This window comes from Panthera pardus, unplaced genomic scaffold (assembly GCF_024362965.1).
Source record: "Panthera pardus isolate Hobbes unplaced genomic scaffold, ASM2436296v1 HiC_scaffold_7, whole genome shotgun sequence".
In the NCBI taxonomy this organism is placed as follows: domain Eukaryota; kingdom Metazoa; phylum Chordata; class Mammalia; order Carnivora; family Felidae; genus Panthera; species Panthera pardus.
This window is the reverse complement of record NW_026527002.1, coordinates 23,192,149-23,208,363: the sequence shown is the minus strand read 5'-3', so window position 1 is coordinate 23,208,363 and position 16,215 is coordinate 23,192,149. Positions and strand designations below refer to the sequence as shown.

Here is a 16,215-nt window from a genome sequence, read left to right as displayed (position 1 = left end):
ACCTCCATGACTTCTATGTAGTAATATTTGTATCATATACTGTAAATTCCATTCTGATTTTGTCTTGTAACAGCTCTAATGAAGTGGTTAGGGAAGATGGATTCATTCTCGTAAGTGAAGAAAGTGAAGTCTATAGAAGTAAAATGTCTTGTTCATGGTTTAAAAGCTAACTTGTAGGATAGTCAAGACTTAAAACCCAAGTTACCTCTTTCCATGCTGCCAATTAGGTCTGAGTACCAGAATGGGGAAAATGCCTATTTATCTAGACAGTAATAGTATCTCTAAAAGTGAAGGATTGTATATAGAATGATAACTTTGAAAGCTCTGGGCAGTTGTTCCCAGTCTTTTGGACTGTGGGGATTCCTTTTTTTCTTTTTTTTTTTTACCCACTCTTCTCATGGTTTTTATTCAACATTGATTTATTCAATGTGTGTGTGTGTGTATGTTTTTTAATCCAAGTTAGTTAACATATAGCATAATACTGGTTTCAGGAATAGAATTTAGTGATTCATCACTTACATACAACACCCAGTGCTCATCACAAGTGCCCTCCTTAATGCCCATTACCCATTTAGCCCATCCTCCCACCCAGCACCCCTCCAGCAACCCCTAGTTTGTTCTCTGTATTTAAGAGTCTCTTTTTGCCTCCCTCTCTGTTTTTATCTTATTTTTCCTTCCCTTCCCCTATGTTCATCTGTTGAGTTTCTGAAATTCCACATATGAGTGAAATCATATGTCTTGACTGATTTATTTCGCCTAGCATAGTATACTCTAGTTTATCCATGTTGTCGCAAATGGCAAGATTTCGTTCTTTTTGGTTGCAGAGTAGTATTCCATTGTGTATATATACACCACATCTTCTTTGAGGATTCCTTTTTAACATCACTCCACAGAAGCTGTGTATTCTAGTATCCATGATTGAGAAGAGCTGCTCTAAGTCTAGTAATACTTTAAAATTATTTTTTTAGCTTTTATTAATCACATCGTCTATATGATTAGAAAATAATTATAATGGTCTAACAGTCAGTTGCTTGATGTGCATATCAACTTTGAGGTTTTCCAATAACTGAAACTTTCCATTGGTCTATTGCCCTGGGAAAGTGATTAGAACCACTCCAAGGCAGTAAAATTCCTCATTCACCACAGATTTTATTTGATGAGACCCAGAAACACTGGCAGTTTCTGGAAAATTAGTTTTTGATCTTCCTGTGCAATAATTAGTACTGAATATACCACTACTTACAAAAGTAGAATTTGGGAAAATAAACCTAAAATAAGCCAGTCTGTTGTGAGCTTAGTACTTTTGCATCTGTAAGTTAGATCTTTAAGACTGTATTAACTTTATAGTCTTTTGTGTTTTCTTTCCCTACTAGTTTTAGTTAATTTCTCATATATCTCACTTTATAGTGAAAAAGCTGCCTGTCTAAACAGGTGTTTGGCCCGGTCATTTGCTTTAAAAGAAACAATAACGACAACAAAACCTTTTTATATTAGGAGCAGAGATGAGGCACTTTTCCATCACTGTTTTCTGCTAATGTGCACTTACCATCAGCCATACAGAAAATAAAATATCTTTCTGTATTATATTGTTTTTCTGTGCTAGGATCCAGGTAAGTGATTGGTTGGTTTTGAATTAATGGGTATTTAAACATGAATTATGTGCCAAATACTGTGCTCTGTACTTGAGAGATAAAAAAGAGTACAGAAATTAAAAGGCATCGGGCCTGCCTTTAATAATTGGTTAGGTATGTGGATAGTCAGACACAGATTAATTCATTCTGTAAGGGGTGGAGGGCATAGGTATGAGAGATAATTTGGGCTGGAGGGTCCATCATAAATGGTGTAGGACATTTATATCCCATTGTAAGAATTTTGACTTTTACTCAGAATGAGATGAAAAATCTTTGAATATTTTGAGCAGAGGAATGACATCCTACTTAAAAGGAAAAATGTGGCTGTTGTGTGGCACATTGATTGTTGGGTGTATAAGAGTACAGGGAGACCAGACTATTATTGCATTAATCCAGGTGAGAGGTGATGGTGGCTTGCACCAGAAGGGTAGCAGTGGAGACTATGGAAGGTGGCCATATTTTGGACCTTTAAAGGTTGAGCCAACAGGATTTGCTCATGAATTGAGGAATATGAATGAGGGAAAGGAGACAGAGAAGACTTCCACAACTTTTGACCTAGGCAACTAGATGGACCATAAATTGAAGTATGAATTGTATGCTTTGGGAGCAAAAGGGAAAGCAGTGACCAATTTAGATTAAGATGAGGAGACCGTGGGGCGCCTGGTTGGCTCAGTCGGTTAAGCGGCCGACTTCAGCTCAGGTCACGATCTTGCGGTCCGTGAGTTCGAGCCCCGCGTCGGGCTCTGGGCTGATGGCTCAGAGCCTGGAGCCTGCTTCCGATTCTGTGTCTCCCTCTCTCTCTGCCCCTCCCCCATTCATGCTCTGTCTCTGTCTCAAAAATAAATAAAACGTTAAAAAAAAATTAAAAAAAAAAAAAAGATGAGACAGAAAAACCTGTTTGTACTGGGACTTAAAGTACAGGAAGAATTTATGTCAAAAGTGGAGCAAGTCACAAGAAGACGTGGCCTCTTCTGAGATTTGTGAGCAAATATAGTTTTATGTATAGATGCTGGAGGGCTGTGGGAGAAGATGAAAAAGGAAGGATGTTTTGGGGTTTATCCAAGAGAGTCTTGCAGTATGAAGGATTTGGAGATTTATCTCGAAGGAATTGGGAGGTATGGTCACCTCTCCATCCAAACTGTGAAGTCCTCAAGTTTAGTGTCTAGTGTTTTGCTTCTTTTCCTTTCTACTTCGTCACATTAGCAGCCCTTCTGTTCCAAATATCTATGATCTTATACCGTCTTTCTCTGTCAAAACATCCCATTTGAATGCAGTGAGACTGAAACACATCTATATTATCTTGCAAATGTCCTAGTTATACCTTGTTTTTAATTAAGCTTTTCAACTCTTAATTTTTGTTGAAGAAATTTTAGGCATTTTAGAAACAGGTGGGGAAGTATTTTTTTAGGGGGAAGAGAACACTGTACTTGGTCCTGAAACCATACTGATTTGTGCTGGAAATATAGTTGCCTTGATTACAAAGCTTTAGAAACACTGGGGCAGGTCGCTTTCTCCTTATCCCCCTTCCTATTCATGCCCCCTCAACGTGGACCCTTTCGTTCTGTTGCTCAATACTCCTTCATTGCAGAGATCCAGAAAATAGTGTTCTCACAGTGTGATTCTCCTTGTTCTTTCATGTGAAGGGGGTTAAGCTTTCCAAAGTTTTAAATAACCATTTTTATTGCTTTAAGTTGTCTAGCATCTAGGATACCTGATGAGGGAAAAGTGAACAGTGAACCCTATTTGTTGAAGTCTGGTAAAGCAGAGGGAAGATAAATGGAGAGGACTGGTAGGCTAGAAGAACACAGCTTGTAAAGGAGAGAGAAGGTACCATCCAGGGAACCCAAGTTTAGTTTCATTGTATCCAGGAATTTTGTCTGTGTAATACTTGAACTACTTGATGCTACTAATACATATTAAATGACTGAAAGGGGAGCATTGAATTAAAAACTATGCTAAAACTGCAAATCTCCAGTTATTTTTGTCAGATATTTACCATTTGTGCTAGCCTGCCTATATTATACATTATGAATAATTACATATCTGATTCCAACAAACTTTGCTTTTATGTTCAATTTCTATAGTTGCCCATTGAGTCTTGTCATCTACTTACAGTTTTAATAAGGGAAAACATTTCCTTATATTGTTCCTAGGGAAATCTTTGTATCCATTTTGTAGATTGGCTTTTATATTTTATAGCCTGTTTTTTACTACTTATTCTTGTCATGTGTTTTGACCTAGTTTGACACTATATTAGGTTACTCACTTTCTAATTAGTTGCAGAACATTAGTGTGAACTCAGTAGTATATGCCTTCCTTGTGGTCAGATCTCAGTATTTGTGGGCTCATCCAGTATCGACTTGATGTTTGGAAATCCTAATGTACTAGTACCATGAATTTCATATTAGAAACAGTTACCTAATTTCCATTCTTTATTTTGTCACTGTCAGTGGCTTTCATTCTCAGATTAGTAGTTTTATGAAAGACACTACGTTTGGTACCAAAAGTTACCCAGGGGTTGGCTTGCTTAAAACTTTAGGTTAGATGTGCTTACTTACCTCCAAAATTATGAGGATTCTGAGCATAGTTTTCTTAGATCTCACCTACTGTGGAAAATACACCGTAATGATAGATATTTGGAAATTTAGAGATGTCTGAGGACTGTTTCTCATGCAGACTCAGAACTTCAGATGTGATTCACGTGCATTAGATCTAAAATCATTAGATCTAAAATCATGGCTTTTTTCCCATAAAACAGCTTATTCTTTAAAATCTGTACTTCCATTTGTTTGGTTTATGCAGTAGGGAGTGTGTGCAGTCTCTGTTAACTGTTTATATGCTAAATTTGAATTTGAATAAATTATTTAAAAAATAAATAACTTTTAAAATAAAGAAATTAGCAATGTTCTTATTCCCTTTTGTTTCAAATTCATTGTATTCAGTTGTCTTCTTAAATCTGTTTTGGTTTTGTCAGTTACTTGGGATTCCCCTCAAAAAGTTTTTTAATTCTGAAAACAGCTCTTCATCTCTTAAATGTTCAGAACTTGCTTGGCTGCAGTTAAATAACTGAAATGTCCATTTCCTCCTTTGGATTGTACTGTGTGTTAAATAAATGAAGATGGTTAAGAGCATGATCTAAAAGAAATTCAGCCTTGGTTACTTTCCCCATCACATGCAAAGAACCAGAATCACAGAGTTTAAAACTGTCTGTGGAAGCTGCTTACCAGCCTTTTTACATGAATAAGCTGTTGAAAAAAGTTTTTTCTTTTATTTCAGGGGTTCATCCTGGAATGCCAGTTACATCTGGCATGTAAACTCAGCCTTTCCATGTTTAGGCAAACTTCTAAAATTCTGTATCTGGCAGGTTAGGTCCTAGGGGCTATCTTAATATGTGCAGCTATTGATTCCGCTGTTTTTAGGCTGGCTGCATTGGCCCTGCATGCAGCATGTTAAAAAGCCCCAGCTTTTTTTTTTTTTTTTTTTAAAGGTTTATTGAGATCTGATTAAGTTTATTACTTCAGTTCCCTTAGAGTTCAGAGCTGTTTCTGTCTTGATTTCTGGCTCTCCTCTGTGCTTGTCAGGGTCTGCTGCTCCTGCTGTAGGTGTCTTCTACTGCATTTCATCCCTTCTCTCCTGATGTCCTTGTTCGTGGGCCCTTCTTGGCTCTCAGGCCAAGTGATTTAGTTTGTAATCCATTCTAAGAGAAATACTCCTTTCCTTCTGCCTTGTGAATTGGCTATTCGAAGCATGTTGTGATAACCTTTGTATCTTGCTGTGTATTTTCCTTGATGGTCGCTGATGCATGCAAAGAAGATATCTTAGCAGTTCTTCATTTTTTGGTACTTTCAGAGCACTATTCTGTGTGACTTTTTAAAAAGGAGACCTTACTGGAAAAGAACCATCCTTTAAAATATGTTTCGTGGCCAGGGGATAAGGTCTTGCTTGGGCACTGTTTGTGTTATTACTGAAAATACCCTACTGGCCAAATGGGATTTTGTGGCAGAATGAATCCCCCAGAGCAGATGCATATTCTGTGAGATTATAAACTCAAACTCTAGAAATCTACAACACATTGTGGGAATATCAAATGCATATAATAAACTACATGTTTATAAAAAATAGAATTTAAAGTAATTGTGGATAGACTCAAAAAGTATGGAGCTGCAAGACCATTTAAGCAGTCATTTCCTTTTAGGGTAGCACTTTTTTAGCAAAAAAGTGAATGAAAAGGGTAATAACACTGATAGATAAAATTGAGATAAATAATATGCTTTAAACACAGCTGGGCCAGAGTCAGGGATTGGGTGGTCTTCTACAATCAGGCAGAGCAAGTAACTTGATATCTCTTATTTTGAGACTTATTTTTAGTTTTCAGCTTTAGTTTAGCTCTTTTCAGTGGAAATGGAGGGTGCATGACCAGAATTTAAAGAAATAAAAATATGCAAATGTGCAAAGTTATTCCTTTGAGAAGAAAATTCCTTTTGTTGTCTTATATTAGCTTCAGCCAGGCAATGAGTTCCATATGTTAGTAGTATATTTGAAGTGTTAGAGGACTCCTGCTTATGAAAGAGTGCTTTGTTAAAATGTAAATATTTGTGAAATTATAATAAAGTCAGAATTGTTAGATAGATATTTTAAAATAAAAGCAAAAACCCAGCTTATGATAACTTTCCATAACATCCCATATTAAATAATGACATACCTTACCCTAGCCATACTTATTTCACTGGCTTTCTATAAAAGGGAAAATAAGTTATGCCTAGAGTAACAAATACTTCATCAGTTTCTGACATAACTGACGGTAGGGTTTCTTACTAAGATTTTGCTGTACCCAAGTGTGAGGCAGTTTGTAGGGCTGAGAGAGATTACTGTAAGTCTCTTTTGGGAAGTACTGGTTTATATTTGATGAGCTGTATAAAAATCTCATCATACCTATTGAATCTGTATCTATGAATGTGGGACTCTTGAATTCTTATTTTTAACCAAACCTTCAGGTGATTTTTTTTTTTTTAAGGTCAGGTCAGAAATTAGTAATTACTACTAAACAACAGAATAAAAATGGTACATCTTACTGCAGCATAAAATTAATGTAAAGATTGGTGGATTAATTTTTATATCAAAATAAGTAATTTTTTATGAAGTAACATATATAAGCATTCTTAAATATTAGACTTCTGCTTTCTTTGTCCTACTTTGGACTGTGCTTACAGATTCATCAGAATGTATGAATTCATTCTCTTGCCCATTCAGATGCTTAGTGTACATAAGGGTTTTGTTTTTAAATATGGAGTTATGTGTTTATTTTTGTTTTTTTTAATACATTTATTATGTATGTATTTATTCCTTCATTCATTCTTTTTTTTTGAGAGAGAGAGAGAATGTACACATGAGTGTAGGAGGGGCAGAGAGAGGATCATAAGCAGGCTTTACACTGAGGGTGGAGCCCCAATGGGGTTGGATCCCACAACCCTGGGATCATGACCTGAGCCAGAATCAAGAGTCGGACGCTCAACCAACTGAGCCACCCAGGCGTCCCAGTGTAGATACGTTTAAGAAGCACTACTAACAGGATTCTTAGTGAATTATTAGGGCAAAGGAGGGAATAATAGATTTATTACCTTTCAAAAAACAGTGCTGAGGCAAGGAAAGTTGGAGAAAGGAAAAATTGTTAGAAGAATTGAGTAGAAGAGGCAGAGAAAAACAAGTAATTGGGAGACTCATTCAACCATTGTGTGTGTGTGTGTGTGTGTGTGTGTGTGTGTGTGTGTGTGTGTATGTAAGCACATAGTTATTTGCTGATTAATAAATAGTAATTTGTATCCATCATAATGGACGAGTGAGTTTAGAGCAGGTGTTATATATAGCAGTCATTTCCTTTTGCATGTAGTACCTTAGGTGATAGCATTGTTACAGGTGGAAGGGGATGCTCCTATCATCTAGAATTCATGTTGTCCCCAAATTGAATACTTTCATATGATTTCTATATGCAGAGAGCAACGAGTAGAATTTGAAAAAGCATTCTTATAAATATAGTAGTCTTTTGCTAGGCTAAAAATGCATGATTAATTTATGAATTTTTAAAAGGAATTTGTGAAAAATAGTTGAAATAAAAAATAGATGATCTGGGCTTTTTCCCTATGTGTACCATTCCCTACGTGCTCATTCATACAGTGAAACCAGTTCTTCGTGAATTGATGAGAATAAACAATGAGCAGTTATTTTTTAGTTGCTTAGTTGGTTTTTAGAATAATAAGTTCTGTGGAGAATATTTTATTTCTTGATAACACAGAATATTTGAGTGTTAATGGAATTTTATTCTTTCTTAGGTCATGTTTACTGGTGAAAATATTCCTGTTCATCCTCATGTTTATAGCAATGGTCATATCTGTTTATCCATTCTAACAGAAGACTGGTCCCCAGCGCTCTCAGTCCAATCAGTTTGTCTTAGCATTATTAGCATGCTTTCCAGCTGCAAAGAAAAGGTAGGACTTTTCAGAATTATTCCAAGTAATATCTGTTCTTTTAGTTTGGGTAAGAAACTATTTTAATACATGATTTATTTGAAAGACTTAATGCCTTTTATTATGAAGTTATAGGTAATATCATGTTTAGTAATAGATTGGAAAATTACTGTGGTAATTTTTCATTCCACGTAGACGTCAGACATTGTTTTATATTTCTTAAACAGAAAAGTTCTGCAGATTTCTTAAATAATCTGAATTTTATTTCTGTAAGCATACACAGGGCAAATGTGTACAAGAAATTCTTGCTTCTGGATTTCACAATGGAAAGCCCCAGGAACAAGTTTTCATAGCTCCCTTCTCCACTCTGTTGGCTTCCACCCTATCATCCTCTTTTAGGGAATTTCCCAGGAGCCAGAGCTTTCCTATCATTATGATCATCATAATGACTAGGTTGAAGGAGGATTAGATTACCAGTAGAATTTTCAGGACTTCCCTCTAATTCTCCTTTACTAATCCACAGATCCTGTATCTGATGGAAAGGCAAAAATTACCAGAAACAAAAATCAAATGAGTCAAACTTAGGATACCCTTTTAAAGTATCTAAATCCTGCGTGCATTTCTGATCTTCTTGTCATTTCTGCCTGAGGGTTAGTGTAGCACAATATTCATATATTTCTATATTTTAAAGACTCTCTTTCATAAGGGTTTTCTTTTGTATTCGGTTTAAAGGAGAAACAAATTTACCTTATGTATTAGGGGGTCTGTGGGGTTATTTCAGCATTTTTTTTCCTGTGTTCTCCAAATTCACCTGTCATTTTTACTAAATTAGTGTTTAGAGAACTTGAAGGTTAGTAGCTCATTTTTAAATGGTAAGTTCTCTAGACTCTGAAACACCAAGACACTGTTTGCAAAGTAAGTTTCTTGGAATGTTAGTTCCATAAGATGTTTCTTGGTGTTAGTTTTAAAAAAACAAATAGGTTGTTTTTTGTTCAAAGAAGTATGGGAAATAATGGTTTAAATTGTATTTTTTAAAAATATGGCATTATAAGCCCTTAATGTACAGTTTTATATACCTAATATAAGAAAGAAAAAAACTTCCGGCGGTAAACTGTTACACCATTAGTTAAAAGGTATGTATCCCCATTCAGGAATATTAAAATGTGCAGAAAAATGTACACCTTAGAATAGAGGAAATAAGGTACATACTATCTAATTGTGGTATGACTTTTTAATTTAAGTTTCCTCTTTCCCTGTGGGCTTTTTACATTGCATATAAAGGCTACGCTTGAGCTTTTGTTAACCCCAAGGGCTTTGGAAACAACTCTTACTCATTTATTGCTTCCATATTTTCTCATCCCCCACACTTCCAATCCCAGCATACATAAAAATTTTTAGGTGTAGAGCAGAGCAGTTTGCAGTTACAAAGACTTCTGTGCCCGTGTTAATGTTTAATGTCTTCAGAAAGGTGAGGCAGTTAAGTATAAAATTTAATAAGAAAAATTGAGATGAACACCAGTGATGTGTGCACATAACTCTTGCATGTGCCTTGAATTAATTAGCACTTTTTTGCATTTTAATGTAATTTAAAATAAGTGTAATGATTTACTATTAAAAGCTAGAAATGACTGTATTCTTTACCTCCTTTATCCTTTTCTAATCCTCACTATTCACATTTCAGTTTTCTGCTACTAGTTTTCTTGCATAGTTAGTAAATGACGAATTATTCCATTTAAATTATTGGCAAGCTATGTTATATAATATAAACTTCATTATATTTAAACAAGATAATAATCTGGAAGCTAGAATTCTGGCCACATTAGTTCTGTGAAATATGAGGAAAATTCAGCAAACATTTTGTAGGTACCTACTAGGTGCTGTTTTTACTGTGTTAAGTACAAGGTTACAAACATGAAGAGGAAACTTGGTTTGAAACTGAGGGGATCTAGCTCCAAACAAGCTTTTAAAAGTCTTTTAACTACTCACCAAAAGCTCTTCTTTTAAAAGAGGTGAATTTTACTCTGTGGCCAATGTGGTGCTGTGAGTTTCACTTTAATATTTGAGTTGAATACAAATTTTAATTTTTACTATAAGCATTTGGGAACTTTGATTTAGTCATAATTCTTTCACTCCAGTTTTCTTTTTCACAGGCAAGAATGGTTCCCTAAACTGAGGACATTTAAATCCATTATGTTAGTAGATTTCAGTAGTTAAAAATAATTTCTGATATTGAGAGGCCTTTCAGTAATCTACCATTTATTCTCAGTGCCCTTGTAATATAGATTGTCCAAACTTTCCAGCTTGTATTCAGTTCCTAAAACAATTTTGGTAATCCATCTTTTTGTATAGTTACTTTATTTTTCTAAGAACCATGTCTCTGTGATCACTTAGTATTTTGGTTGTATTCTTGACTTAAGCAAATAGAATGAGTGTATTTTCTTCCTTAAACATATATATATATATATATATATATATATATTTTTTTTTTTTTTTTAAGATTGGGTTCTAATCAATATACAGAGAAAATGAGTTTATGAAATTTGTTGCAGTGGTAGCAGTTTATTCCACGTGAACACAGATTATGACTTTGCAGGACAAACAGCAACAGACCATCTATTCTTTGAGGTAGCCAGGCATCTCATTTCATAATATTAATTTTTCAGGTATTTTCTTAATTTGTGTCAGCAGGGTAATCTTGGGATAGCTGTTTAACATCTTATACTCTACTCTTCCCTTTTGTTAAATCACTATTAACATTGACTTATAAGAGCGTTATAAGGCTCAACTAAGATCAGAGTTCTGTACCTGAGTTATAGAAGTGCCAAGTGGACTGCCTATCTCCCTTCCTGTTGTCTAGGCAGTCCTGCTCGCCATTAGTTGTTGGTTGGACCTATCATATTACCTACTAACCTGCCCTCAGTGGCTTTAGTACAAACTTGACATATTTCCAAATTTTTGTAGAGAGTCACATATTTGTTTTGTGTAACCAGTATCCAACATTTTCAGGGAAATTCCCTTCCATAATCTGTCGTCAGTGTTGTTGGCATCACTTTTCCTGCTATAGCTCCCTTGGAGAGCTGCCATATGTTTCTAATAATATGCTAGTCGGGACATATGTATAGCAGAAATGCCAACATAGCTTTTCCCCTTTTTTCTTTTTATATATTGTTTGGAAACTGAATCCTTTAGTTTGTCCTTGGTGGTACTATCTTACAGGAAAACCATAATTCTTTGTGGAGGTCTATAAGTTGCTATTAGTTTCTCAGACAAACCTAATAAAGTAGACTTCTCTGCCTTTTTTTTCTTTTTTTTTTTTAATTAGTTTATAGAAGTAATTACTAAATTATTTCTAGGGAGATAAATGAAAGCAAAATTCTTTAAAACCTAATGCTACCACTTTGGGTTAATAGTTGGAACCTAATCCAAATCACACATGCATACCTTTATTTTATTTTATTTTATTTTATTTTATTTTATTTTTTAATTTCAGTGTCAAGACTCTACTTTTCCTGGAATATATTCATTTGTGCTACATAAACATTTGTATTTTTTATGCTGTCTGTAATAATTCTGCTAAAGCTTTTATTAAAACTGTCTCCTTAAATCTTCTTCTATTTTATAACTTCTTATCTATTTAAATTCTTTTTGGTTTCAGAGACGACCACCAGATAATTCTTTTTATGTTCGAACATGTAACAAGAATCCAAAGAAAACAAAATGGTGGTATCATGGTAAGCAGTTTTATTTTAGCATTTTGGTTTGAAAGATTATATATGTTTGGGGAAAAGAAGGGAATATATAACTGATGTAATTTTGTAATATAGAGAAGAGTCTTTAAAATATTTAAGACATTTAATGGATACACTGGACTAGATTTTTAATGGGGTACATAAAATCATACCTATCATGTAAGTAAAATCTAAAACCACTTTAACATTCTAAAATGCTACCATTTTATCACTAAAAAAGAGTCTTTAATAATCTTTAAGTGAAATTGAAATTAGTTATTTGGAAACCTGTTAACTTAAAATAGAAATTTTGATGTCTTTTGTAATTACTTAATTCTGGTACTGTTCTTAGTGGCAGGAGGGGGAGTCACATTGTAAGAGATGATCCATTAAATAAAGCTCTCCCTATTCTAATAGTTAGCCCTCAAAAATTTGTGGTTTTTCTGATTGTAGCTGTGTGAATACAGTACTCTCCCTGATTTTGTTTTACTGATTCTGTTGGGAGAGTGCTGGTAGCTTTTTAGTTGAAAACTGCCAGTCTTTTCTAAACTGACTTCACCTCTTCCTTAAAGAGGTATATTTGAAATTCACAACAAAAATTTTATACTCTTCAGTGTACTTTTTGAAGGGAGTGAACAAAACCACTCTGATGTATTCATCAGAGCATTTCCTTTATTTTTCTTTTTTTAAATGTTAGCCTAATAAGAAATGAGAACTGACAGCTCATTAGTAAGAGTATGATCTTTCCCCCCTTATCTTTCTATCAATTGTGAAACCTTCTGTTACCTGAGTTAATTTGAGTCAATTAAAAACTTTTTAAATTATAAAGTTCTGTAGGTGTTGAGATAAGTGATGGCTAGAATCAATACAATAGCACTATGCCAACAGTTACATGTTAGAAAGCATAGTGAAAGAGGAATGCCCCTAAGAGCCATGGAAAGGTAAATACTCATGTTAATGACAGTTATAGATGACCTAGAAGAAAAAATGGCAAAACTTGTAAGAGCTATCAAAAAATAGAGATATTTGATGACAAACTAGTATTATATAATTTTCAAATTATAGGTTTAATATAATTTAGTAAAAATCCGGTGGAATGATGGGTGAGTGCTTGAAAGTTGGAAAAAAATAATAGGTGAGAAGAGCAGTTTGGATTTTGAACTAAAGGATAATGAAAGAGAAATGGTCTACTAAATACCAAAACATATTAATGCAAGAATAGACATCAAAATAGAATTACTCTTTCCTAGGCCTTTTTATATATAAGATTTGAATATATGGTGAATTAGGTGTCACAAATCAGAAGGCAAAAAATTATTTAGTAAGTTAACCTGTTAGAAAGTTGGTAATCATTTTGGGAAAGAAAAGTTTACATTTTTACTTCATATATAAAATATTTCCTGTGGATCGAATTAAGTACTTTTTTTTAAACAAGGGAAAATATTTTCTTAAAGTTCGGGATCATCTCTAGAGGAAGGAAGAATTTCTGAAATCAAAAGGAATCACAAATGTTAAATAGTAAAGAGTTGTATGAAAATTTAAACCTTTTAGAAAAACCTCAAACACAGCCAACCTTTATTTTAAAAATGTGAAAAACACTTATAGTTTATTAAAAATAAAGACCATTTATGAGAGTTGCTTAACATAATAAATAAAATTAATAAAAAGCATTGGCCAAAACTTCACAGTAAAATAATTACAGATTTAATATTTTGAAATTATTTTTGAATTGGCAGAGTTGTATAAAATGAGTGCAATCTTGGAAAAGAGTAAAGAGTAGAAAAAAAATAGTGCTTTCGTATTTGTTGATGGTATAGCAAGTTCAGCAATATTTAACAAAGTTTAAGATCAAGACTTTTGTCTGAGTTACCAATTTCTGAGAATCCATCCTAAGAAAATCATCTTTTAATTTTTTTTTTAAATATTTATTTATTTTTGAGAGAGACAAAGACAGAGGGTGAGCAAGGGAGGCGCAGAGAGAGAGGGAGACACAGAATCCGAAGCAGGCTCCAGGCTCTGAGCTGTCAGCACAGAGCCTGATGCGGGGCTTGAACTCATGAACTGCGAGACCATGACCTGAGCCCAAGTCGGATGTTTAACTGACTAAGCCACCTAGGTGCCCCAATCCTAAGAAAATCATTTTTAAAACAAGAAGTGTTTTATACATGGAATGTTCAGTGGAGGATTATTTATAATACACACTATTTGTTATCTTATGTACTATTTGCCTGGATTCATTCCAGGCACAGACATGCACACAAACACACCTACCTCAACGAATCCTTCCGCTACACACACCCTCAGGAACTCCTTCAGCAAAGTCTTGTTGATTGCTTTCTCTTTTAAAGAATTTAATAAACTTTATTGCTGTGCCTAGAATGCTGGTTTTGTTTTAGTCTTTAAGATATCCCCAGATAATTCTGATAGAGCTTGACGCTTGAGGACTACCGTTACAGGGATTCTGAGATATAAAAGGACAGGTTTCCATATAAAATGAATTAATAATCAGACTTAAGGAATTCTTTCTGAGCACTGAAAGTCTACTAAAACATTTAAGACCCTACTTTAAGTAAACAGCCCTTTAATTCAATTTACACTGCTGGCTTGTCATTCTTTTTCATCCTCTTGCCTAGGACCAAACACCAAACTACCTCTTCCTTCCAAAAAAAAAAAATTCTTGAGTGTCACAGACCCTGTATCTTAGCATAGAAAGTCCCAGATTCATCAAAAATTCAGATTAGTCAATCAATATTGACAAACACACTAAATCAAACATGTTTTAAAGTGTCAAAGTTCTAAAGATAGTATAGTCCTTCTGTTTCAAACTCAACTTCACTAATCATAAAAAAAATGCCCCGTTGTTTTTTCCATAGATTTTAAGCCACTTGTGTTTTCTAATAAAACTTGAGAGGAAATTGCCTTGGAGTGATGAATTTTAAAAATACATATAATTTGAACGTATAAACTGCTATCTTGCCTCAGTGTGTTCGTACATTTTCCCTTCCTTACTCCCTGGTAGGGAAATTTCAGAAAGATACAGTCTTTTGGGCCCTCTGATGCTGCCTTATATAGATAAAAGGACTTATGAGAAGTCCTTTATCCAAGAATATTCCCAGAATTTCTCATTACGTGCTGTTGAATAAGAAATGGAGAGGGGCGCTTGGGTGGCTCAGTTGGTTAAGCATCCAACTCTTGGTTTTGGCTCAGGTCATGATCTCACGGTCATGGAATTGAGCCCCATGTCCAGCTCTATGCTGACTGTGGAGCCTGCTTGGGATTCTCCTTCTCCCTCTTCTCTCTGCCCCTCCCCTACTCTCTGTCTTTCAAAATAAATAAATAAACTTTAAAAAAAAAAGAGATGGAGAAAAGTCCCATAGGGAAACTAGAAATATAAAATTAATTATTTAAAACAAAATACACTTCATAGAAGTTATTTTTCATAGTTAATAGTTTTTATCTGTTAACTGAGAAATTTATACTCTCATTACTAAAACAGAAAAAGTCTTTTAATAGGTTGGACTATTACATTCTCCACCTTAGCCAAAAAGCACTAAGAAAAGAGAGGCTTTTCAAACTAAATTAGCTTCTTAATGTCCAGGAGTTCATTTTACCAATAAACAGACTAAAAGTGTCTCTCCCCCTTCCTGCCCCCAAAATACAAATTAGCCATCTTTAAAGGACTGGATTGTATTTCAACTAAATTATGACTATTCTAGCTCAGTTTCCAGTCCCAGGTACAGATACATTTTTTTCATTTACAGATAATTCTGTTTAAAACATTCTCAGATTATTGATTTACAGTGACTGTTCTTAACTCAGTATGTTTTGTACTCATGCTTGAACCCTGCATACCTGAATCATTCCCCTCCCAGAATCTCTTTAAATCGACAGTTTGCTTCATGAGTGACCATCATATGAAATCAAGAAAGGGTAATACTAGTTATACTTTGAGATGATAGAGCAGCTGCTCTTTCATAAAGGTGAGTGGGTATAGACAGTCTTCCTTGAACTTTTCCTTCATCTTTAAAAACTAAAGCATTTCAGCTGTGTAGCATATATTATCTCTGCCTTTATACATTTCAGAGTGATAGTTATAAGCAATGTGAGAAATAGCTCACCTTGACCTTACAGCTGAATTTGAAAAATCTTATCAAAAAGGTAATCATACTCTCACTCATAAAGCAGAATACGTCAGCTTTGTTTTGAGTTTTCCAGATGTCAGCTTATATGTTTTTCTGTTTAGCTGCGTTAGTTCCAAAAGATCTTCATTGATCAATCATGTTCTCCTTATAACACCAAATTACCAAGAAATATGGACTCTTGTTATTTCTTAGTATCATCTAATTCTGAAAGGGCTACAAGGTCAGGCCAGTGTCCTGACATGACCTACAAACT

At 34.5% G+C, this 16,215-nt stretch overlaps 1 protein-coding gene across 1 annotated transcript in view; it reads left to right on the top strand.

Moving 5' to 3' along the window:
• UBE2W (ubiquitin conjugating enzyme E2 W) overlaps positions 1 to 16,215 on the top strand; it is a 71,848-nt gene that overhangs the window by 46,566 nt on the left and 9,067 nt on the right. Inside the window, exons 4-5 of the mRNA XM_019453296.2 lie at positions 7,958 to 8,113; positions 11,748 to 11,823. Of these exons, the coding sequence (XP_019308841.1) occupies positions 7,958 to 8,113; positions 11,748 to 11,823 (232 nt within the window). The remainder of the gene's footprint in view (positions 1 to 7,957; positions 8,114 to 11,747; positions 11,824 to 16,215) is intronic.